The 25147-nt window shown below is 33.3% G+C and overlaps 4 protein-coding genes and 1 long non-coding RNA gene across 6 annotated transcripts; 2 read left to right on the forward strand and 3 right to left on the reverse strand.

Moving 5' to 3' along the window:
- Nucleotides 1–528: 528 nt before the first annotated feature.
- Nucleotides 529–1618, reverse strand: LOC112539954 (uncharacterized). The gene is made up of 2 exons (XR_003083982.2): nt 1394–1618; nt 529–1305 (listed from the first exon to the last, which is right to left on the reverse strand). It is a non-coding gene; the product is annotated as an uncharacterized LOC112539954 (long non-coding RNA).
- Nucleotides 1619–1792: 174 nt separating this feature from the next.
- Nucleotides 1793–13144, forward strand: LOC107371370 (uncharacterized). Of its 2 annotated transcripts, XM_025162852.2 has the most exons (5): nt 1793–2115; nt 2379–2481; nt 7273–7340; nt 7760–7803; nt 9701–13144. In XM_025162852.2, the coding sequence occupies exons 1-5, from the start codon at nt 1995–1997 to the stop codon at nt 11972–11974; spliced, it is 2610 nt and encodes an 869-aa protein (XP_025018620.2). In that variant the 5' UTR covers nt 1793–1994; the 3' UTR covers nt 11975–13144. The 2 variants fall into 2 exon arrangements, with proteins under 2 accessions (XP_025018620.2, XP_025018623.1); XM_025162855.2 differs by lacking the exons at nt 1793–2115; nt 2379–2481 and adding an exon at nt 6051–6512.
- A 95-nt stretch (nt 13145–13239) lies between these two features.
- Nucleotides 13240–19391, reverse strand: MED14 (mediator complex subunit 14). The gene is made up of 15 exons (XM_015939420.3): nt 19199–19391; nt 18919–19051; nt 18727–18821; nt 18574–18652; nt 18371–18500; nt 18170–18298; nt 17992–18099; nt 17632–17924; nt 14847–17567; nt 14656–14751; nt 14475–14567; nt 14274–14381; nt 14062–14193; nt 13756–13957; nt 13240–13668 (listed from the first exon to the last, which is right to left on the reverse strand). The coding sequence occupies exons 1-15, from the start codon at nt 19321–19323 to the stop codon at nt 13601–13603; spliced, it is 4512 nt and encodes a 1503-aa protein (XP_015794906.1). The 5' UTR covers nt 19324–19391; the 3' UTR covers nt 13240–13600.
- A 129-nt stretch (nt 19392–19520) lies between these two features.
- Nucleotides 19521–24521, reverse strand: LOC107371751 (uncharacterized). The gene is made up of 12 exons (XM_015939904.3): nt 24324–24521; nt 23561–23873; nt 23312–23498; nt 23113–23241; nt 22947–23014; nt 22721–22875; nt 22372–22654; nt 21999–22272; nt 21854–21932; nt 21675–21792; nt 21523–21612; nt 19521–21454 (listed from the first exon to the last, which is right to left on the reverse strand). Exons 2-12 carry the CDS (start codon nt 23710–23712, stop codon nt 21280–21282), a joined length of 1710 nt encoding a protein of 569 aa, XP_015795390.1. The 5' UTR covers nt 23713–23873; nt 24324–24521; the 3' UTR covers nt 19521–21279.
- Nucleotides 19708–21369, forward strand: fy (fuzzy planar cell polarity protein-like protein). The gene has a single exon (XM_015939905.3). It carries the CDS (start codon nt 19708–19710, stop codon nt 20917–20919), a length of 1212 nt encoding a protein of 403 aa, XP_015795391.1. The 3' UTR covers nt 20920–21369.
- Nucleotides 24522–25147: the final 626 nt, after the last annotated feature.

The raw sequence follows: 25147 nt of genomic DNA on the forward strand, positions 1-25147 counted from the left end.
CAAACCTTAATTAGTTTATTTGTAATCAATCTAATTGTATTATTGAGTGATTGGAAAGGGATAACTTGATAATTGAGTCAAATGAATGGAAGATTGTTGTTACTGTTGAAACATTTCACTGTTACAAGAGATTACAATTGATCATAAATTGTTAATTGACCTGAAATTATTAGCTAAACTTCCCGCTGTTAATAAATATCCGGTCGTTACAAGGAAGGAGAAGCTAATAACAAATAATCAATTGATTGTTGCAGGTTTACTAATTGTCTTTATTGTGACTTCATCAATCATTTACTTGACTGTCATTCACAATGGACTCTTGATATCATGTGAACCTAAATAGTCAATGGAAGAACCACAATTTTAACCAGAAAATATTGAAATAAGTTTAACAATCTTTGGTACCAAATGTTACGTGTCGAGTTGGTTAAGAGTTGCGTTATTATCAAATTGTTACAAATGGAACCAAATTCACGCTTTCATCATCTCAACATGAATATAATGATTAAATAATGTTATCACTGATGCTTATGATTTTTTGGACTTTTGCTTTGTTTTCATTATTGCTGTTATAATCGGTATAATGATTGTTAATTCAACAATTATTAAGACTTTATTTGACTTGATAATCTCAATGAAGGTTCACAAACCCTTTAGGTTGACTTTATGTTGTTGTTTATGTTGTCTTTTTTTACCATTACAGTATAACCACCATTATAATTTAACTGAACACAGTGAGTAAAATTAGGATGAAAAACATGAGCATAAACGGGTAAAAAGTGATCGCCAAGGTACAAGTTGACTTTACTTGTTTCACAGTTCGTTGATCGATTCATCAACATACTCTTTTGGTAACACATTTTTTTCTCTCTCTTCCAAATCTTCTTGCTACATTTTACTTCAACAATCAAACCTAAGCCAGTTACCAAAATTGATCCTGTTGATTATTATTATTACTTGGTCCGGGATTCAATTAACAATCAACTTTCAGATGCAGTCTTCTGAGTAAACTGGCTAACTGGACATAATCGAGTTGAAATGGTTTTACACATTTTGCCTCCTCAAATGAATGCATCTTGGTAAAAGTGTTGAAGCCCTAATGTTGCTTTTAAAAAGAGCCACCAATTAAAGCAAACTAAATCTTGATACAATGATCAGTTGACCACTTTAACGGGATAAATGAGAAAGGGCAAAAATAATCTTGAAATGGATTGAAATTGAACGGGTAAAATCAGCTGTTGATGGTCATTTGGTGCAATGAGCCTCGACTGGATCCAGTAGAAATAAGTGTTGAAGCCAATTGATCTGAAACAATCAGGTGAATGAGAGTTGGTCAAAAAAGAGTTGAAAAAATAAATTAAAATGAGAAAAACGACTGAAAAAACCTTTTTACCCAAAAAAAGCCAAAAAGCAAAGCGCAAGAAGATAAGAAGCAATAAAACATTCAATCCTTGAGCCAACCAAAGGGGAGTCAGAAAAAATATCAACAAATTGGTAATTACTTTTGAGCTATTTAAGAAAAATTTTAAGTTTTTCAATAATAACACGATAATAACAATTACAATACAATAATGATTATAATAATAGATGAAAACAAAATTGATAAAAGCATGGCTTTTGTTAGTGTTTTTCTTGCTCTCAACAGGAGGCGCTGGAAAAAGTACCGATTCAAGATTGAAATTTAGATGAATTGAAGATGAAGATGATGAATGGTAATGATGATGGTGAAGCGGTTTGATGGTGGCGGTGAAGAGGAGGAGGAGGAGGTAAAATAAAGGAGGTAATTGTATGGAAAGGTGGAGGTTGGAATGGTTTAGCTTTAAGGTGGAGAAGCTTTTGTTGTCTACTATTAGAACCGTTTTTTTACGAGTTTTGTTCTGTTTTCTCATGTTGTTTCCTTATATTTTTCATTTTATTTTAATTTATATTCAGACAGAATTGATTGGAACATTTTAAAATCTCTCTTCAAGTATAAATCGCATTATCAAGTGTCGATGGAGTCTCAGTCGGTTTCAGGTTCGTGCAAACAGTGCACACAAAATCCAACTAATCTTTACATTACCTGTGACTGTGCCCGTAATTCACCTCCAACACACGGACCATTAACAAGTGAAGGTTCGTTTTGTTTTTTAAACTAAACTCCAATCAATTAATATCCTACAAACCCAAATTTAATCAAATAAGTAAACCCGAAAACCGACAATAACCAGATCATCCCTTGTTTATAACATCATCTGCTTTCCATCCCTTGTTGACCCAAACCTTTTTACCCAATTTTCCCTTTTCTTATCCTTCTACTAACAAACTGTACCTTCCACTCCAATTGATTACAATTACTGGATTAATTAATCAACACTAACCATTACTGGATGTTTCAGGTTGTGTCGAGAAACCAGCAAAAATAAGCGATTCAGTGAAATCAACACCAACTGAAAGTAAACCTTATCACAAGGCAAAAACCGTAATCTACGATATTGTCCGGTAAGTCAACCTAATGTCTTTCGGTTTGTGCTTTTGAATCTTGACAAGATTTAATAATTAAACCAGTTTCTATCAACAATTTGAAACAATTAACAGTTTAATATTAACATTTGACATTTGATAGTTGATAGTTAGTCAATAGTCTATGTTTTTCAAAGACTGTCACCAATGTTGATCCAAACAGTGTAATCAGCTGAAGTGTTTTTGTTTTGTTTTTGGTTCAACTGCATCTGATCAAATATATTCATTTATTTTCCATTATTTAATTTATGCTCAGCTTTTATATTATCATGAATAAATTGTGACAATTTTACAATTAATCAGAAAGGTACAAATGAAAACCAGCTTGGAAAAGGATGATAAAATTCTGGTCCAGTGAATACCGTTCTTAATGTTTTCAATGTGACTCTTTTTTTTTGTCATTGTTGATGTTTTTTTTTTCATGTAACGCTGTTTTTGCCTAATTTTGCCCTCATTCTGAGCATCATCATCATCAACAGCATCTTGAACAATACTTTATCTCCTTTGAAAACAATGCTACAAACAATTCAATCCTTTTTTCAGATAAACAAAAATAGCTATCCAATTGACTGTTGAATGGTTGAAGGTTGATGCAAAAAAGGTTAATGCGACAACTTAGCATTTTTATTCGGACTGTTGAGTCCTTTTGCAAGATTCAGACCTGATAATGATGACACTGATGATAAAGGCGATGATGAAGATGAAGATGAAAAGAGAGAAAGAAAGAGAAGATGAACAAAATTGAATCCATGAAGATGAACCCTTTCAGAAGTACAACAATGTATAACAATGAATCGCCAACAAATCGTATTCATATCTTACTCTTTATTTGATTTCATTTTTTTATCCAAAAATAATGCAAAAATAGAGTTTGATCAAGAAAATGCTTTTAAATTCAATCTTTTCCTATTTGTATTCATTTTTTCGTGCTTCTCCAACAATCACTTCAATTGATTAAAATATCGACTCTATTTGAGCAATCACTTCCAACCAATTAATTAACTGCTCTATGTGTTTGTGGTGTGAAGCTTTTACTTTTCAAATTTACTTACAATAATGTTCAATTGTTGAATTAAGCCTGGGAAATCGATTGAACTGAATTTTTCTTCTTCTTCTTCATTTCACTTTTTGCTTGTTCAAATTGTTTAAATTGTTTCATTACTTTGATTCAATAATTTACAGCCACTTGAATAATGTTGTTCACTGATCAACAAAGCTTCCCATTAATTGTTGCCCAAATGGAAAAGTTAATCAACTGATGATTAGTTTACCGATTAGGGTTATGATTTCCTTAATTGTTCACGATTCTCTCAATTTGACCAATTGTTGGAGCAAAAAAAGGTTCACAATTAACTTATCAAATATGTTATTGAACTGTAGTCAGTCTTTCAGGTGAATAACAATGAGCAAGCAAGAAAAGTTACTTCCGCTTGGTTAAAGGTGAACGTTCACATTGAACAATAGATCAAAAGTTCGACTTCTTATTCAATTAAACAAAGATTCGAAAAAAATAGTTTTCGAAATTTTCTCTCAAAACTAAATTCAAATCATTCATCAAACCGAACTCGATTATAAACCAAATTTAGATCGATAAATATTTCGATTGCTTGATTGCCTTAACTTCACCTTTTTCCTGAACAACTTCTCATGAAACTGAAAAAGTTCTCGAACTCAATTTTTGCAAAGAAACTTCACTTTCAAGATTGAACTTTTAAGTGCAAAACTGGTTAATCATGAGGAATTATCGTTTTCTCGTTAATTGTCCAGTTTTACTTTCGATTTTCCTTTTTTTCTCTTCACACCAAAACTTTTCAGTTTCTCGATTGTTAATGTATTTAGTTTACGATCAACAGATTTCTTGATCTAATCATTTCTTCCGTTTGGACAAATGGTCATTCTGAACATCTAATCTGATTTAATGGCTAATTATTGAATTGTGTTGCAAAGTAAATTAAGGAATACAATTGAGAATTTGTTTTTGAATGAATGTTTAAAGTTAAAAGTAACTCAAATGGTGATAATGTTACGGAAGAAGATTAACAATAAAAGGAAAGTTAATTGTGAAAAAGTAAAACCTATTAATAGACAATTTGATTCACACTCAGACACACACACACTTAACAAGTTAACCTCACAGTCGAGTAAATTTTAATTGTGTTTCTATTTCTTGCTATTAAAACAGTTTTTGTGGGTTATTCTTGAGTTGGTTCAATGGGAGGTTCAGGGTGGAAAGTTATTGATTAATAATCAATTGGTATTGATAAATGGAAGGTAAAACTGGTAATTAATAGCCATTTGACCAGCGATTTTTCCAGGAAAATGGTTGAAATCTCTTTGAACAATTGCTATTTAAATATAGCAATTTAAATGTTTCCTATTGTTTAGCTTCTTTTTATTATTGTAATCATTAAATATTACAATTATAATTATCGTCTATTATTATTTTTCTTTATACTTGGCTGGTGATTTATTTGATTCATTTGGTTGATTAGTTTGGAAATTGAAAGTTTATTGAAGATGAATTCAATGATTACTTTAATTGTTCAACACTTTAATAGATTTGATTTGTTTCCAATGATTTACTGTTTGCATTTTTTTGTTTCTCACTTCTAATTGTTGCTCTTTTTTGTCTCACAATCGGTTAATTGCCAGTTGATTGAAGTTGGGTCAATTTGAAGTTATTGGCAGCTGATGAGATAATTAACTTGATTTTGTTGGAAACATTTTAATCATTTGATCGACTTGGAAATGAAGATGATTTCAGACTGTTTGGATGCTAATCAAGAGTTAATCAACAGTTTATTGTAAATTGAGAAACTTAACTTTTCTTGATTTGAAACATTAAGGCAAAAGTGATGAATTGTGAGTTGATTGAAACTTGAGAGTAAATTATGTAAATTTATGAGACTTAATGAGTTATTAATTTCTCGATTCTCATGAAACATTGTAATGGAACAATTTGATTAGGTAAAGTTGATTTTAATTTGAAAAAAATATGTAATTACAATCAATAATTATATTGAAGATGAGTAAACAGTGAGTTTAGACAAGTAAACAAATGAAGAGAGAAATTGGAAAAAGAAAGATTCTTTTCCTGTTTCATCTTCAATTCATTTTTCATTTGTGGGGGAGTTTGGTGAGTTGATCATCTCTTTACACTAATAACAGGGAAGAGACAAAGAAATTAGAAGATGAAGAAGAAAATTTTTTCTGGTTCTTCCCAGTCTGCAGTGTTTGCTTCTGTTAAACTTGTTTACAATCGGGTAAGGATGATGAAAAGGACGATTTATGATGATAAAGATGACGATGTTAAAGTGAAAGGCAGAGGGAGTTTCATTGAGTTCACTCTGCAGGTTGAAAAGCGCTGCAGATGATCAGGTCAAACATGTAACCTGAAAATGGGTTGCGTTTGAGGGAAAAGCAAATGAAGACAGACAAAGTAGACATAAGGGAAAGAGAGATGATCATGGAGGATGATAAGGAAGATTGGTTAACGGGAGAATAGAGATGATCATCCGAGTGTCCCGAAAGATTGATCCATATTCATTTAGTAAACAGAAGATCAGTTTTATGCTGTTGGCTGTAGTAACAACAGTCTTCACCATAACCAGATTTTTACCCAATTTGTAGTTTTGTGTTCATTTTTTGTTGTCTTTTTTCTTGTTTATCCTTTCCAATTGTGTTGCCATTTTACATCAAGTCAAGTTAATCAACAATCAACCATTTTTTTCATTCAGTTCAGTTTCAACTTGTTTTAAATCTTCCATTTGTTACTTTGATTGTTTGCCAATGAAAGATTGAAGGATGAGCAAATTACCAAGTGAAATGGTTAACCATAAAGTTTGTGATCTATCAAACGAAAAGGCTGATTCGATTAAATCGCCACCAACTAAGTCAAATGGATTAACTAATGATACTAATGGATCAACTGATTCACCATCAAAATGGGATCAACGGTTAACCAAAAAAGTCAAAAAAATAATCTGGATTGTGACCGAAAACTCTTCTAAGTTAGTTTCTCATTTCACTATTTTCTTTCATTTTTCTGTCTTTTTTTCACTTTCAGTTCGGTTCCATCACCATAATGATCATCATGATGATCGTATTAAGGTTTAGTTCGTTAAGAAAGTCAATTGAAAGTTACTCAGGACATTCTCATGCTTTTTGATCCTTCCATTTTGCTTAGCATAGTTAAATCGGTCAGACTTAATAACCAATTGTTAATGTACAATATAATGTTAAACTTGTTATCAACGTTAGATGTTAACTTTATGTTGAACGTTAATTGAAAAGCAACAATTCTATTGTTAATCCATTCTAATTCATTCCAACTCAACTCATTTCTCATTTCAAATGTTATCAGAATCATAATCATATTACAGAACAAACGAAATCTTCTTCATTCATTTTTATTCCTTTTTTCATAACAACTTTGAAACATTTTCTCGACTCTCATTGATCTTATGCTTTCCACTTCCAAATCATGTTTCACCTTTAATGGTAATCATTTACCTTGACTAGGATTCAACTTTACAACTAATTAAATATACAATCAAAACAATCAAATAACGAAAAGGTTAACCAAAAACATAAAAAAAAATTAACTGAAGATCACAACTCAACAGAAATCTTAATTGTTGAAATTTTCCTCAAACAAAGCAAAACCAAAGCTGATTCCTTAACATAAACGTTAATCTAGAAAATCATAAAAATTAAAATCAAGAAAAGAAGATGAAACAAAAAATTAATTTCCAATTCTAATCATTACAGGATTTACGAATCAACTCCACCAAGGACAATGAAGTACTTGGCTTTCATCTCATCATTAATCCTTTTCTGTAAGTAAAATGAAGACAACAATTAGCGAAGATGAAAGAAACAGAATTCTGAGTTTTATTCAAAAATATTGTCCAAATTCATTGACTTTGTAAATTAGTGATTGTCTTGGAAGAAACAAAACAAAGAGTTGAATGGCAAAAGATGACGATAATAATTGAATAATTAAACACGTAAATGAATATAAATATTTTTATCGCGTTTATTGTTGTCTTGATCAATTCGTTGATCACCAGAAAGGTTAACGTTTGGTTCATGTTGCGTTACTCAATGGAAACAATGAACTATTTATTTTTTCCTTTTTTTCCACTCAAAAACAATTCATCCCAATGAATGTTAAATTAAAAACTATCAACTAATCTGTTGTTTCTCGTTCAACATTCAACCTTTTTTTTACGGCAACTTTTTGGGAACTTTTCAGTTGCGGTTCTTTCATTGGTTCTGGCTCAACGAGATGAAGCTGCGGTAAGCATTAGTTTGATATTTTTCTGCTCAATTTTTGACTAATTATCAGTGAGAACCTTTTCAATCACCTGTTCATTAGCTATCATTAGTTATTATCCTCATCATCATCGACTTGATCATTTAATGGTCTCTCTTTCGCCATCAAACCTGCGTAACAATTAGAGCTTCTCATTCAAGCTAAACGCTACTTCGTTCGTCAGATAATAATGATAATAATGTTTTCCATTTTACCTGCTGTTCAACTTATCGGCTTGTTACTTTGATTGTTACCGTTTACTTGTGTGTCTTATGTCGCGTTACTTCCTTTATTGTCATCATTATCTTAAACAGACAATCAAAAGCACCAACGTAGGTTAATTTGCCATTTGTTGTTGAATCAGTTGACTGAAGTTCACTCTAAACGGTGTTAGAAATTATTTTCTGGTTCCTCTTTTTTTCTCCAAATTTTTTGCTTCTAATCTTTTTTACCAATTCAATGACAATTGGAACGAGAACTTTATCATGTTAAGTTATCTTTATTGGATAATTAATATTTGCTAGAGTTGAGTGTAATATTTGCAAATTGAAAGTTTATTTGAAAATCTGGTTAAGTCTCAAAACCAGAAAACTCATTTCTTTTTCCTTCTCTTCATTTCTCTTTGATTGTTTCTTTTGGGTTTCAAGCTTAACTGTCCAGCTTTAAATTGTTGACACACAACTTCACTCGATAATAAGGTTAAAAGGTAAATGTTAAATTAATGAGTCTTGAATAGTCGGGTGAGACTGAAGATTGACTTGAAAGTAAAAAAAACAAGTAACATCATTCAGATATTGAGATCACCAAGAAGATCGGTTCATGATGATGATATGGCTATCTTTAGTTGTAAGCTTGATATTATGATCTGGTTAGGGATTAACTAAAACAACTGATATTCACTTTTTGCCTCTTTTTGTGTACAAAGTAATGGACATACATTTAGATCTACTTATAGTCAATTGATCATTATTAATTTATTTATAACAACACACTGATATATCAATGATTAGACTTTTTTGTATGGTTGAGTTGACAAAATATTATGTTGGTTTTTATCATTAGTTGGTAGTTTGATGTTTCACTTTATTCAGGTTAATTTAATAAGTTTAGATGATGCTAATGGTTGGCAATGTTGGTTAACAGTTATTGGGTTGATTAGTTAATTATGATTGCTCAGCTCTGATTTTCCAGTGAGAAAAAAAAGACTTCTGTATTTACCTGAATTCATAACTGTACCAGTTTAATTGGTTGTTACAATTTGATCCAATTAACATAGTATTAACCCAAATATTGAGGTACTTACGATTCAACTGATTTATATAATTGTCAGTTGTGTATTATAGTGGACAAAACCTAATTGTAACATTGTTGTACAATTGTTATGAAAATTTTTAGATTCAAATAGATGTTGGAATAAATTTTATGACTCCAAAGTAATGAGGCTATTTTAGATTACGCTTTAGTTTGAGCTTTTAATTCAACAAATTGAATAATTAGAGTATGATTGGGAATTGTTTCAATCAAAATGGCAAACAAGAAAATTGAATCAACGTTAACATTAACTTGAGCTGCTTCAAGTCAATTTGTTTAAGCTGACTATTGTTTTGATCATTTAAATTTCTGTTCAAACAATTCGTATTTGCTTTTTCTTCCTCATGACAGAACGGATTTTAGATTTTTGAATTTTTCTTCATCAAAATAGACGAATGAAAAAACAGTCAATTTTGATTGTTGTTCTGATTGAATTGGTTCGGGTTTTTGTCTGATATTTGCTCAACATTTTGTTCCTTTTCACATTTCTTGTTTAACATGTTTTTTCCTCTTCTTTATTTATCAATTTTATTGGTGAAAAAAATAAAAACAATTGAATTGGAAAAATAGCAATCAAAGTATGGAATGGCATTCCCAATTGACGAATCATCTTCAGCTGCTAAAGCCGATGCTCGAGTTGCTGCTTCATTGACAATAGCAGCTACTGTTAATGGTGTTCCTGGTGAATCGGGTTCGCCTGGTGCTGAAGAATCGTCTCGGGAAACATCAACGGTTTTACCCTCGACAACAAGTGTTCCAGACGAAAATGCAACCAAATCTTCTGACTCGGATGATGATTCAAGTAAAAGTGAATCAATCTCTGATTTATCTTCTGCTTTATCTGGTTCAGATGATGAAGAGAAAGGAGATTCTGGTGACCGAAATCCTCGAATTGTTTTCATTGAACGCCTTATGGGACTTCATTTGTCTGCTCCTTTACGTTCTGCTTCTGGCTCAGAAGGAAGTTCATTATTTTCATTGAACAACAATGATGCTGATAAAGACTCTTCTGAATCGGGTTCAGCTTCTTCATCGGTACCAGCAGCCTCTGTGAATGGTTCATCAACAGGTTCATCAACTGTTAACGGTAAAGATAAAGATAAAGAAGGCAAGAATCCATTGGATAAAATGAACGCCAAATGGGCCAGTCGAATGAGAAAATTTACAATTCCAATTTCATCCAGTCCAACCAATCCAGATTACGACTCAAGTGATCCAATTAATCCTTTATCTGAAGCTGGCCCAAATCCAATGCTTCGTTATGCTGCTGCTGCCATGATGTCCCGATTGATTGCTGCTGCAGCTCGAGCTCAAATGGAAGCTCAAGCCCGTGACGCCATGACCAATACTCTGATTGTTCGAGCAGAAGGTAAAGACAAAGACGAAGAATCAGACGAGGAAACTGTTCCTGTTATTGTTGCCACAATGAGAGATGAAAGGATGGCCGGACCAGGTCGGTTACAAGGCTTACCTCAACCACCCATGTACGGTCGACCAATGCCCACTGGAAGAGCCTCTTCATTGATTCGTTCACCTTTAACCCCCCAACAAACCAATTCACTTCCATCTTTCGCTCATCACGCTCCTCCTCACCACTTGCACCATCACCCACTTGCTTCAGCTAGATCACTTGCTGGTGGTTTACCCTCAATGAACCATCGAACCTACATGTCATCCTCTTCCATTCCACATGGACCAACATCGGCTTCTCAAATTTCAGGTTCCACTCAACGAGGCCCATTAGGACCAATGACCATCCAACGAAGAGGAGGTTCATCGGGCTCTTCAGCTGCAGGCAGCAACCCAAATGTTCAACCTGTTCTTGTGATGCTTGCCGTTCCCGTTAATTCAGGTGAAAATGGGCGATCATCAATGAATGGACCATCCAACTCAGCCAATTATCCAGGTTATCATGCATCACCATATGGTCGATCACATGTCGGTCCATTTTACCCAACAGTTCCTTACTCAGTTCCATACATGAGACCTTCTTACTCGCCTGCTCCTCAAGCTGCCTACACGGTTCCCGTTCACGTTCCAGTCCCAGTCTCCTATGGTCCAGCTCAAGCTCCACCAGCAAACTACTACCCAGCTCAACGTCCAATTTACCATTATCCAGTCCAACGGTCAATGGCAACAGCTTACTCACACCCAAGGCCCGTCATTGAAGTTCCAGTTGATGTTCCTTATCATGTTCCTGTCCAAGTTCCAGTAACAATGAGAGCTTCAGTCGCTGCCCATCCTCACCACGTTCCTCCTCCACATCCACCACCACCACCACACCACGCGTCAGGAATGGCTTATCATCCTCACCCTGGCTTTGTCCATCCAATTTCACCCTCAGACCAAGATCCATCCGGCTCTGATCAAGATCATATTGTTTTACTTTATGATGCAGAGATTCACAATGGTGAAGGTGGACCTGGATCATCTGCCGATGACATGGACAATTCAGCCTCTGATGGATCAAGGTCATCAAGTGGACCTACTTTCATTATTAGCCGACCTCCAACTTCATCATCACCTTCATCAGGCTCACAGTCAATGGTGTCACCAAACAAGATGAAACTTTTCCGTGAATTGATTGCCGCTAAACAGGCTGCTGCTGCTTCTCAACCTGGAGTCCGATTCATTCCAATTACAGTTGGCAGTCAAGAAGATCAAGCATCCAATTCACCTTCATCTCCTTCACAACACTCTTCACCTGTACATCATCAACCATCACCAAGTCACTCTTATCCTCATCATTTTATTGGCCAGCCCAATGGACCAAGGGAACAAACTGCTGAAACTGTTCCTCAACCAGCATTTATTGTTCTTGCCGACCAAGATGCTGAACATTAAAATGATGATGAAAGGAAGAAAAATCAAGATCTCTTCTCTCTTTCATCTTATCCTTCCCCAACTCTTTCTTTATCTCAATCTTTAACCTTTAAGTCGACATTTGGTCCTACAACATCAAATGAACACACAAAAAAATGATTTTCAAAAAGTAAAAGTGTTTTTACATCAATGTACTTTTCCAACCTTTCAATCATAATCAATCGCCTTTCTAATTCTGATACCTTCATCGTCATCATCATCATCATCTTTCCACCTCTCAACATCCGTCCAAAGTCAACCCATCAACATATCAATGTAACGATATTACAAGCTTAGATGAATTAAGATCAATCTAAAGGCAAATTCATCTATTAATCAAATCAAAATTTGGATATTAATTGAATTAATCTGTCCATTTTATTGATAGTGAAACCTTATTTCTCATTTAGTCCATTGTGATGAATAATTATTAAAAACAAAAACAAAACATCTCATATCGAGCCTTGAAAATCTTTCTGTAATTGGATATAAATCAATGTCCATGCTTATGTTAAGTATTGTGTTGGTTAAGGTAAATACAAGCAACTCACCTTAATGATGCCAACTCTTGTCCAGCATGGAAAAAAGAGTGAATTAGAAAAGGATAAATGTCATTGAGAAGCCTCATTAATCCAATATGCAAGTCATAACTCAATCATATTTTTCATCCGATCATCAACTTTATCAAAATACTTGAGCATTTCATCTTATAATAGCTTCACTTTCATCTTATTTTTCCTACAAAAATCTCGTTCTTCTCGTGAAATTCATGGATTCCGTTTTTATTTAATTGATTCACAACATATGATGTTGATGTTGACATGGATTGAATAATTGCTAATCAAAAACACTTTTCAAGTGAATTAACGTTATCCTTGGATCCAAATGCTTAAAAAAGCAATACTTTTTTTTCATCTACTAATCAACTGTCAAAAGCAGACAAAAATAGTTACAATTTGATACTTTGTTAAAATTTAATGGCAAACGCTAACCACAATATACATTTTGATTCCTTATTAATTGTTAAACTTATTTTAATTTTCTTTGCCTTTGTTGAAGATTTACTAATTAAGATGATGAAAATTTATCAATATTTTGTTGATTTTAAATTCTTTAAATTAACTAAAAAATAAAATAAAACATTAAATATAAGTTTATGTGTATCATTGAAAAAGGTGTATCATCAAACCGTTCAATCAATTTCATGCGTTGAGTAACCTAATGAATTTGTATTGATACATTAAATTGGCTTAAGTCATGAAAATTGATTTATTCAACTATTATTTAAATATTTACATTTATTTGATCCAAATTATATCGAGAATTCAGTTTCTTGTTTGTGTCATAAGACGCAACATTGATGGTTATGCGATGGCATAAAAGTTTGAGAGTAATACAAAAGAGATAAAAAAATTCTAATATCATCTAATATTTAATTATCATGGATTAAAATTTTTTTAGATCGATGAAGAGTGATTAGATTCGTACACGGATAATATTTTAGAAAAAACCACCAAAGTCAAAGTTTTAATTTTGACACGGACTATACAAATTTGATTAAAACCAATGGTCAAAAAAGGAATATTACAAGATAGGTCACTTTGTTCGTTAAACTGGTTGTGCTGCTAGATCACTCATCATTATTTCCCGAATAGCATGGAAAATGGAATACTCTCCTACGAAAAATAAAAATAGAAAAATGAATCAGTTAATAAGTTCTTGAAACAAAATAATGGAGTTAAAGAATAAAAAATAACTCTTACCAGACTGCATTTGATATTCATTGTACCGGGCTAGAATTGTATTGATTTCATTTATAACAGGATAGGTTTGAGTTTGAGCTCCTGTGCTTTTGTCAGAAGCTACTCGTAATATATTACGTTCCATTTCAAACATAAATGGTATAACTAAGGTTTGGGGTTCCACATTCATTGGGAGGTTATGCATAACTCTGGTAAATTGTAACTTTAGGGAAAAAATGATAAAAAGATGATTATAAAAATGAAATTATTTAAAAAGAAAATGTGATTGAATTGAAAATTTTTGGACATTAAAGAAGCATTACTTACAAAGAAAACTACAGTTGAGCCTTTGAAAACAAATACAGCAGACATTCCAGGTTTTCCGATCGGACGATCAAGTTGCGCCGGTGTTATTGTTAGCAACCATTGTAAAGTCCATTTAAGACTGGGATCAGGGAACTGTTGAAAAAGTGATAAACAAAAAGATTAGTATTGAAAATAGAACATCGTTCTTTAAATTGCATCAATAAAAAACTAACCAATTCAAGTCTCATCAACTGTATACAATCTTTGCATACACGATGTGGAACGTTCAGGAGCCGTGAGTAAGAAATAAATGGATTAGGCTTATAAGGAGCGCAGACGACCTAGAAAAAAAACAAGAGAAATAAGTATAAATATAAAATAATCCATGTAATGTAAATTAGAGTATAATTTGAATGAAAAAGAATTTGACTTACGCGGCTTTCGAAGAAACGTTTTAGAATATCCAGTTCTTCTGATAACCACGAATTTTCATGTTCTGGGAATGGTATGATACTGATTTGGAGAGACTATAAAAGAAGAACAATAAGTTTAGTTATGAAATATTGATAAATATGCCTTGAACTCATGATAATAATTTGTAGAGGAATAACATACCTGCATGGTAATAGGATGGACAGTTATTTTGAATTGTAAAGTTTCATTTTTGAATTGGATAATTCCTGGAGTTGGATTGCTTGTTATTACTTGAAACTATTAAAGATAATAAAAATGAACATTTAATAAGTATAACAGTAGTAACATTTAACAAATTTAAAAATGAGGCGACTTATGAGTTAAGCACATACCCCATCTCCTGCTCCTAGGGTTCGTTGGAGGGTCTTTCTCATGAAAACACATCCTAAAAATCGTTCTAATTGAGACAGTGAAGCATAAACTGGGTTGTGATGATGAGCTGGAGGAGACTCAAGAGGCGCGTGAGGACGACACATGTTATCGAACCCTTGATACGTTAATAAAGTAGGATTGGCTGCCGCCCAGGCACGTTGAGGTAAGAATCGGGTTGAAGACATGGCAATGTGTCCAGGAACATTATGATAATGCGGTGATACATTAGTCTGAGGACTTGCTCCTAACCCTCCACCAACTGGACTAGGACCTGGTCTTGGTGAAGGTCGAGCCATTGAAGGACTATTTGGCCAAGGCACAGAGGCAGGAGATTGCATTGAGATATTTGATCCTCCTGGACCAGGGAATGGTGAGTTGACAGAATGATCATGAGATGTACTCATGAAATTGGATGCCGGTGAATGTATGTTTGTAGCAGCAGATGGACTTGCTATAGGCAAAAATGAGGGTGAAGGTGCATGAAGAGGGTTCATAGGAGAATTGACACCAAAAATATTTCCTGGAGACTGTTCAGGATGAGAAACTGGAATAGATGGAGACGGAGCTATTTGACCACTTTGGCTAGTTTGATAACCATGAGATGGAGGTGACGCTAACGCAAATGATGGATTCGGAGAGGATGCATAGGCATTTTGATTTAGTACGGAAGTGTGAGGTGATGCGGGAGTATTTGGATGTGATAATGATCCTGGAGTCATGACTTGACGCATACCACGAGCTCCTGGACCACCGGCATTCATCATCATTGAATCTTGAGCTGAATTAATCGTCATTGGAGAGGCAGTTTGGTTATGGTTCGATTGAAATAGATATGGTTCAACATGCTCAATATGAGTCATTGGCGATGGCGGATTGTCGTCTTCTGTTTGAGACAATCGTCTCATTTGTGCAGCATTTTTATCAACGAATTTATTAAGAAAAGCTTTTAATCCTTGGATGGGACTAAGTTCTTCCAGGACTTTAGCTTTATCAAACAGGCTATAGGCTCCATCTCTTATGGATACAAAACCATCAACACTAAGAATAATATCGAGACAATATGTATTTCGATAAATAAGTCTGATATGATTGCTTTTTTGTGGGACGATACAGAATGTTTGAACAGGCACGTGAGGACGACTGTTGACCACTCCAAGGAGCGGTGTACTAGTGAGATTTTGTAGTGTCAATAACGGCGAAAAGGTCGAGTTTAGTGTTTGTAAAAGCCAAGCAATAGAACGGTGTTGATTAAACTCATGTTGTAATTGTGCAGCGATAATTAAATGAGGATTAATATTTGAAGATGATAAGCCATTGATGGCAAATGATAGATGATAACGCTTTTCAAAAGGCTTCCAATTTATTGAAACAATGTAACCCTTATTTGGACCATAACCTAATGTCAATTTCTTGTAATTGAAGGACTTAATCTCGAAAACCGGGGGAGAATTGGTGGCATTCATTTGATCGATAAAATCGGCAAAAATTTCATAGACTTTGGAAATAGCAATCCAATCATTATGAAGATCATTAATCATTTGTACTAGTTGAGAATGAAAACCGGTTGAAAAATCATACACCATGCAGACAACTTTCTTCTGTGTTGCATCTCTAGGAGTTTGATTAAGTACTGGACTATTGAAAAAGGTTAACGAGACCACCCAAATTTTATAGATACCTCTGGATTGTAAGCGAATGGTGCAACTAATTAAATTTGAGCGTAATCTAGAAGCAGACTCAAATGAGTCAGGTGGATATTGGGTGATATCAATATAATGCATATAACCAGCTTTGTCACAATCTCGCACTTGGTGACAAATCCGTCTTTTCAATAACTCAGAAGATAAGACACCGAAGAAAAGTTTCTCATCACAGAAATTAACTAGATGCATAAATTCAGATGTAAATGAGTTGCATATTTTGCTACGTTTTAAATTGTAATCATCACAAATTAATTTTCTTTTTCCAGCTCCATTGACAAGGTTGAAATATTCAAAGGCTGCTTTAGGAGATCCAAGTGAACTCGGAACATCTATTTCGAATAATGATAAGAGTTTTGCACTAAGTTTCGGTATATCTTGATCATCTGACGAAGATTGGTCATCAAAAAATTCAATAGGCACTGGTTCGATTGATAACAGATAGTAACGGAAATCCATTTCTTTTTCACTATTGCGGAGATTTGGTTTAAAGGTGATTAGCATAAAGTTCTTTGGATACCGACAGAATTGAACGTAGAGCTTTGCTGTAGTAGTGTCACTGATAACCGGATGATTTACAGATGAGTGCCAAAGTAAGCTGTCATGAGTTGAAACTGAGAGATACTCAGCTGCCCTCTTGAACCGATCCCGATAAACCAGAATTTTAAGTTTATCTAAGAGTGGAGACCAATTGGAAGGATCTTTCTTTATTGTAGTTTGTAGTTCATCTTTCAACTCTGGATCATCAAACATAGGTATATCTGCTAGTAATTGTCCGCTAAAAGTGTCAACAGCCACTGCTATCCGTTCATGAGGTAAAGAGTCATGTACAAATGAGATTTGAAGAACTGGTGGACAGCCCGAGAGAGAACATTTGCCAATCTGATTATTTTTTATCTGTTCTTGAATAGATGATAGATATTGTCTAGCTCTTTCATGCGTTGTATGAATAAGAAGTTTTTCTAAGGATAAATGATCGAACTGGAAAAAAGTCAAAAACATTAATAAACATTTTAAATATTGAAAAATTCATTTTGAATACTACCTTGAATGGTTCGTTGCTTAAAGTAGTATCTGCATCTAACTCAGGCAAATGTGTTACTTGCAAAAGTTTGGATTGATCTTGATTATCTATTTCAATGATAATTTTACACGGGGATTTTGATTCGCTTTTATCGGACTTTTCACTTTTGTCATCTTGATTTCTCCAATATGAGATACATAACTTTTTACCAAGGAAATATTCTTCTACCTTGACTAGCTCTCCAAGTCTTTCTCTACTGAGTCTTGTTGCCTGAGCATGCAAAACTTCAAGTTGAAGACTAAGGCAAAAAGTATCTACGAAATTGACAATAAGAATCAAATTAGTTATATAATAAGCCGGAAAGATTATAAATAGACTTACGTAATACAATATAAGGATCTAATAGAGATTTAGAGTTATCATTTAAACGCGATTGAATTATGTCTAAAATGCATCGGACTTGGATTGGATGTACGAGATCTTTACCACCTAGGCAATGAAAAAAATCGTTGAATAGTTAATACATAGAATTAAAAGAAAGCAGAATAACTAAACTTACCTCCAGTTTCTTTATCTTCAACCAAAAAGTCGATTGACAAAACTCTCCATGGCAAGTTTGGATTATCTCCCATTAAAGTCAGTGCCATCTCAAATTCATGATTAACATGAAATATAACTCTACCGTGGTCTTTAATATTAAAAGTATGTAGAATATTATCAGATTCAAAGAATTATCAATAAAATTATGCAAACTACATACCAATTTTGAAATTTTTCATTTGTGGACTTAAATTTGAAATCACTAGCCTTTGTTGGATAATTTGGTTCAATCTCTGCAAAGTTGCTTTCTTTTCAGCTGGAGTAATGGAATCAGGAGGAACTATTCTATCCTAAAATTCAAAGCAAAAATATTAAAAATTAGATATTTTCATAACTAATATCATCTATATCAAGAAAACTTACTCTTATGCATGTTGGCAGCCGGGTATAAGAGCCAAGAGTGAGTACCTCAACCGCAGCCGGCAGTTGGAGAGCAGGAAGCCTGTGAAATTAATAGATTGAAGTAAAATAAACGATGATAAACTTAAAATCGAAAATAAAATAGAGAATAGATACCTTGCTTGAACTAAATTTTCTCGAGCCATCTTGGCTAAGGAATCTGCTGTTTCTATGAAAAACATAGCTTGCTTGTTGAGAAAAGCCACGATTGTCTTGAGATGAAATAATGAAAAGATGGATGAAATAGAGTTTAGTGAGGTTGAAATGGAGAAATAATATCAACCGAATTAAATTAGATGCGACACTTACCGAACATTTTTCTACTTTTGAAGCACTTCCAGCCCATTTGACAAGAGCCAATAACCGGATGAAAAGTTGTCTAGTTCGATTGGCAAAGCTAATAATTTCTATTTTCCTTTCAATGTCAGATTTTTGTGGTAGTCTTTAGAGATTTTTGGATAAAAAAATACATAAACAAATCAAATGAGTGAATGAAATAGATAGTAATCAACGATAAACATGAACACAACATGGCTACCAAAAATGTTGCATTGAAAAACAGTAAATGATAAGCCAAAAAGAAACTTACAGGTCAGTCAGTATAAGAAGCTCATGGTAAGTACGTTGCACGGTGAAATCAACCAGTCTTGATAAAGACATGGTCGGCATCGACATTGGTCGATTCTGGAATGAATTAGTTTCCACGAGAGCCATGATTAAATAAATTAAAAATCTATCACTCAGGAAGAAACTCACCAACCTAAGCAAGAAATGACGGACTCACTATTGGTATCAATACCGGGGACTGAATACTAAATCGATACATTATATCGATAACCACTTCGATATATCGGAAATTCCGATTCGGAATCCTTTTAAATTGGAATTGAATTTTAGTTTTTCAACCTGCATTTGTTACAATTGATTGAATAATGGATTGTAAATCATTTCAATCAAAAAAATTTGATATTTACAAATAATCCTAGAGTTCAACAAAGACTTGCAAGTTTTTATTCGTGATGTTTCGAATTTTTCTGCATATTTGTTGATTTCTTTCAGCTGTCAATACAACAACTCATTTTGTTCATATCTATCAAAATGTCAATTAATTTGATTGGAGTTTCAGCCTCTGGAGGCATACCATTATTCTGCCGCCAGAAGAGTACGATTTCATCCGAGGGGATTCCTTTTGTTAAGATGGCTTCACTTAATAGTGTCAACTTGTTCAGTAGACTCAATGATGCCAATCTCAGGTCAACATTTACAAAAAACAGCTCAATTCACTGGAAAATATTTCGCGGATCAATTGTGTTGATATTAGTCACTACTGTCGACCATTCTACTTCTTTTAGAGATCTTAATTCATCAGCTATGGATCGTCTTCTGGATTTTATCTTTGACACTATCATACTGACATGCGGACTTTCCAAACTGATTGAAACAAACACAGAAAGTCTCAAATCAAGTCTGAGACCAGCTTTTCCTGCTATCGATTATATCCTTGACCAACTTTACTCTGGTCATAGTCTTCAATTGTGCCTACAAAAATTTGAATATATTTTGACTGAATCATGGGCTACTTCTTTCATGGAACCACTCGTCGATACTGCCGCTCGTCTTGCATCTAGCCAATACTGTTGTCTGATTGCTCGTCGACGTGTTGTTTGTGCTACGAAACATTGGTGGACAAAAATTGCGACAACGCGAGATGGTTTATTGATTGTAAACTTGGTCAATTCATTCAACTTGAGTGAAAGTAATTCAGCCCGTTCAAGAGAAACGACTATTTATTTACCAGAAAATTGCCCAAATAATCCTGTTCGCTTGGTTGTGTTTTTGGTTGCACCAAAAATGATAATCGTCTTTCTTTGTGGAGAAGCTCCAACAATTCAACAGCTAAAGGAATCGATTGTAGAACCTCTTCGTGAATCCCGTAAAGATCAGGAAATGTTTCGGAAAATTGTTGTCGAAAAACGAATTCCTTTAAATCTAAATGAGAATATCATTAACCTAGTAATCTGTCGTCAAGACAGAAACATATTCACTTTACTTGGTTCTCTTGATTCAGTTAAAGTTAGAGACCTACTCAAATTAACTGAACTTTCTCTAGATAGACAATCTGATTCATCGCTATCTAATTTTCATCTGGACTGTTATGTTAAATTTGCAAACTACAAAGGTTATTTTTGTGAATCAAATAACTTCAAAATTTTTCTTTTATTGCCTTTAGAGAAACAGCTAAGTGAGCTTAAGAAGATTGGTGATAAAACATTAGCCTTGATCAACAAGGAAAAAAAACTCAGGCCTTAAATTAATTCAAGATAGCTCGACATATTATTTTGATAATACTATTAGTATTCACATATTTAATTTAATTATTGCAACGTTAAAATTTACAATCGCAACTCGGATCATTTCAATGAAGAGCTAATATTTTTCATGCCATCCATTATACAACTAAAATGCATCTGGACAAACATTGCGATCTCCATTAAAATTCAATTCAAAGCTGAAAAATCACTACAAATAAATACGAAATAAACATTAAAAAAAGTTTGTACAGTTTCGTTTCAGCTCTTCATGCGTAAAAGAAAAAGTGAATTTGAAATTTTCTCAAGTTTGTATAAAGATTACATTTGTATGCAGATTATAAAGTATAAGCAGTCTTTATTAGCAGGCTGTTTGTTTGATTTTGTACTTTTCAATGATGTTTTTAATAAATTGGAAACGTTGAGCACGATTCCGCAATCTTCGATCGGAGTTCTGAAGAAAATCTTGATTGTAAGTTGATGGTCTATGAGGTAGATGAATAACCCAGGCCTTAGGAAGCACTGATAAAGTATAACTGAAAGCAAAAAGTAAAATTAGAAATAGAATCCATATTTGTTATCCATATCATCATTTATTACTTACTGAGAGGCAAAAAGCTCGGTAGTATGAGTGACTTTATTCATTCCATATCCAGAAAATCGTTCATCGAATAAGGGCATATTTTTGGTTTTTCTGAGAAAAAAGAAATAAAGATAAACATTTAAAAGAAATCGAACCAAGATCAAACGACTTACTCTAAAATTAAATATGGCTCGTATTTGTCCGAAAACTGTATAACGGGGAAAGTTTTACTACTTGAATACCATTTCCAATAATTAGTTAATTTATGAGCATCGACGGACTCAGTTAACCCTGAATAAGAGAATAAATCAAAACAAGATTAAATTTTGAAATGGTTCTGGTAAACACTTACTGAATGGATTGATCAATGGATCTTCTCTGAAAATTAATTGCAGTAACTCCTCTTTATTTCGAGGACTTGCTTCATTGACCTAGTTGGAATAAATATTGAATAATTATTGAAAACGAATTGATTATATTTAGTAAAAAGCGTATACCTTAGGGGCTTCAACGTATTCAAAAGCTGGGACTACAAACGCTTTGGATGAAACATCAATCCCTTGAATATTTTGGACGAATTCTTTTTCCAAATCAGGTGAAGGTTGAAAATCGGCGTCAAGCAGCATAATGAAACGAGTTTTCGCATTTGCAATCGCAATATTTCTCATCTTATTAATAGGATACATTTGATCATCAGTGGGACAAAGCATTATTGAAATACTACTTTTATGGCAAAGTTGCAACTTTCGTAGTTTTTTTTCCAAGTATAAGCTACGAGATGAAATTCATTAGTTATAAAATGAATTAATTTATACAAATGTTACAAGATAAAAATGTAAATACTAAATTTAACAATGAAAATTATTTTACCTCTGCCAATCTTTCAACCCTTCATTTGTGTTATTGATAGGAACAAAAATTGAAATCGATACAGGACCATCCCAAGATGATAACGTTTTCTCTAATATTGAGATTCGATCCATTGAAACTTGAGTTATTAAAGTAATTGAATGTTCGTTAAATTTATCGGTTGGTTCTGGTAAAGGGAAGTTGATAGTTTTGCATTTTGGTGAATCACTCAATGGTCTATCTTCATATCCATCAGAAACACAGTCAGCTACAAGATCATTGCGTTTTTGTGTAGCTTTGAGCTCTAAAGAATAATTTACAAAATAAATTAAACAAAGAGATAAGCAAAAATAATATTCTTAAATTTTACCATTAGGAACTATTAGAATTTCGGAGAAAGAGACTGTTCCTGTGTAACCAAAACAGAGCACCATTATGGTAATTTCAACAATTGAGGTTCCAGGTGGAGTAGAATAAGATGTTGTTCGTTTAGTCCAATCATCAAGATTTGCAGGAAAATTAATTCTAGATAATGAAACAAAAATTTGTTAATGATAAAATTTTTAAGTATTATTTACTTGAAAAAATAGAATTACCTCGCATATTCAGATTGTCCACTTGTTAAATGAATCAATGCATGTAGTCCATAGACTCCTTCGTCAGTCTGAAATAAAAAAAGATTAGAATGAGAATCATATATTGCCATAACGGTTAGTAAATATGTGTAATAATGAATTAAATTCTGATTTAAAATATTCTTACTTGTTCAGTAAGATGCGGAGCGAAAGATTTTAAAGAAATCTCGATTGAAGTCAAAGGATAGCCTCTTTTGATTGGAATATATTGATACATTGCTCGGACACCATCAATCTTACACTCAGTTGAAAAAACCTGGTAATTGGAAATATTTATAAATTTGTTATTAGAATTGTTATTGTTGGTAAAAATGGTTTGGACTTACGGTGACACATTTAACCAATTTACTTTCGAAACATTGAATACTATGGTGGAACTTGTAATGGTCAAGCCACCATCCATGATAAGTGATATTCTTTTCATCGATAATGTCATTGACTATCAAGTTGACTCCATCTATTCTGCGATGCAAAGTGATTCCTCCTTGTTTAGGAATAGCAAAAGGTTCAGATCTGCAAAAAAACAATGAAATCAAATTAATAAACTACTCTAAAACAAATAATTGCAAACAAACCTTCTACTTTCGTCTAAATATTGAGATAAATGAAAATAAATTATCAATATGGATGCCAGACAATGCAAGCCAATAGATATCAAAACAATTTGGAATGAGCTTGTGCCTCTTGATAATCTGGCAAATAATTTATACAGCTTAGTGATCAACATTTGCTACTTAGATCCTGAAAAATTGATGTTTAAGATGTTCAATATTGAATAATTTGCTTGAGACTCCTTTTGGTGATGAATTGTTTATATTCCGCAGTTTTTTGGACCAGATTGAAGTTGAGTATATCCATTGTGAACAAATGTAAAATTAACTTTGGTTCCTAAAATAGTAAGTAAGTATGTAATCCAATTAGGGTGATGAGCAATTGATATTTTTGAATCGATTTTATCAAAAAAAATGCAATAAATAGGCTAGTGAAAAGTATGCCATGTTAGATCAAAACGAGCAGCCATGAATAGGATCAAAATAAGCCTTGAAAATACACAACAAAAAAATCAGGAATGCCTTTTAGAGGATCCAAATTTGACTAATAACGTGCAATCAAAGGCTCAAAACTAATTTGAACAGCAGTCGAAGAAAGACTTAGCAAACAAATAGCAGACTTTCAGAATCTTTTAATCTGTAAACCTTTGAAATTGAAGTCATAGACAGATTAGGATATTTGATCATCAGAAATAAAATTGGGAAATAATTTAACGGTTAACTCGAATCAAAGATGACAGAAGAGGAAAATCAGAACTGATCTCTATTCAAGTTGAAGATAACTTACCCTTTAGAGTTGAGCTACTTCTTTATTTGTCACAAGTTAGAATCATTATTAGCGCCTCACCAGTGGCATCACATGGCATAAAATTCATTGACAAACCTAAAATTAAATTGAAATATGAGTAATATAAGTTATATTTAGGAGAAGCAATCTAAAACAAAAAACAGAAACAGTTGCCGCAAATCAAAACAAACCAGAAAATTATCAAGTCAACTGCTGCTGCCATCAAACGAGGAAAGCTTGTAAGTTCTTGTAACATTTCTAAACATTTTTTTCGTTGTCTAATAATTGTCCAAAAGTTATCGGTAATTTATGGAAAGGAATTTTTCGGCAACTCGATTAGAAACTGAGCCATCACTTTTCAGGTTCAGATGCAAAGAAAGTAAATGGTTTTACTGTCTAATGGAAACGCAAATAGTGACATATGTTTGACACAACTAAATTATCAATACATGTTAGATCAGAAGATCAGAGAGGAACTTTCTTAGTCAATGTATGGATGTTCCCGATAAGATTAATCTAAGAAATCTGTATCATGATCATGAAAAATACATCCATGAAAAGGGGAGTCGTGATTAATGAGAAACTCTGTCTACAATTCGTTTCAACTCAGACCGCTTTCGGTAAATTGACAAAGTCGAGCAAGTTGCATACTTGCCCAAGCATACCGTTTCATTTTTTTTCATCCTATTATCTTAAACTTTCAACTTTAATGTTCATTGATCTCCATCTTGTGCTAGAGAGATCTCCATTAAAATTGATAATTTTACCATTTTCAAAGTTGACCTAAACGACACTTCCTTTCATTAGTCATTAAGTCTTTTGAT

The sequence above is a fragment of the Tetranychus urticae genome, chromosome 2, assembly GCF_039701765.1.
Source record: "Tetranychus urticae isolate SD_2017Ah chromosome 2, NJAU_TeUrti_SD_1.0, whole genome shotgun sequence".
Classification (NCBI taxonomy): domain Eukaryota; kingdom Metazoa; phylum Arthropoda; class Arachnida; order Trombidiformes; family Tetranychidae; genus Tetranychus; species Tetranychus urticae.